Raw genomic sequence first — 313 nt, 5'->3', positions numbered from 1 at the left:
GGAAGCAAGAACTCAACAAAGAAAGCAGAATAAATACCACAAATGAAACCTCAATGGTGGGAGAGACAGCACTCGCAGTAGAAACCGGGGATGGTTCATGGCTTCTCGCAGCTATCTGACCATTGGCCACTGGCGATCGACCATTTTTTTCCTCCTCACTATCCGACACAGTCTCTGAAAATTATTTGGTTATTTTATGAAAATGGTACTCAATTGTCTTGTTTTTTTTAGTTTACTCACTTTTTTCTCTCTCTCTTTTTGAAAGATATTAGCCCAATGCTACCAGAAACTTATGATGCTTACAGTCGTTTTG

General features: G+C 39.6%; 1 protein-coding gene across 1 annotated transcript in view; it reads right to left on the bottom strand.

The window, feature by feature from the left end:
- The window catches only part of LOC119593607, a gene marked incomplete at its 5' end in the record, with an annotated part of 3,790 nt that overhangs the window by 1,518 nt on the left and 1,959 nt on the right, over positions 1-313 (bottom strand). The window contains 1 exon segment of the mRNA XM_037942562.1: positions 38-174. Within this exon segment, the coding sequence (XP_037798490.1) occupies positions 38-174 (137 nt within the window).

This window comes from Penaeus monodon, chromosome 32, assembly GCF_015228065.2.
Source record: "Penaeus monodon isolate SGIC_2016 chromosome 32, NSTDA_Pmon_1, whole genome shotgun sequence".
NCBI lineage: Eukaryota > Metazoa > Arthropoda > Malacostraca > Decapoda > Penaeidae > Penaeus > Penaeus monodon.
The sequence above is the reverse complement of the archived record's forward strand: the minus strand, read 5'-3'. Positions and strand labels throughout refer to the sequence as shown.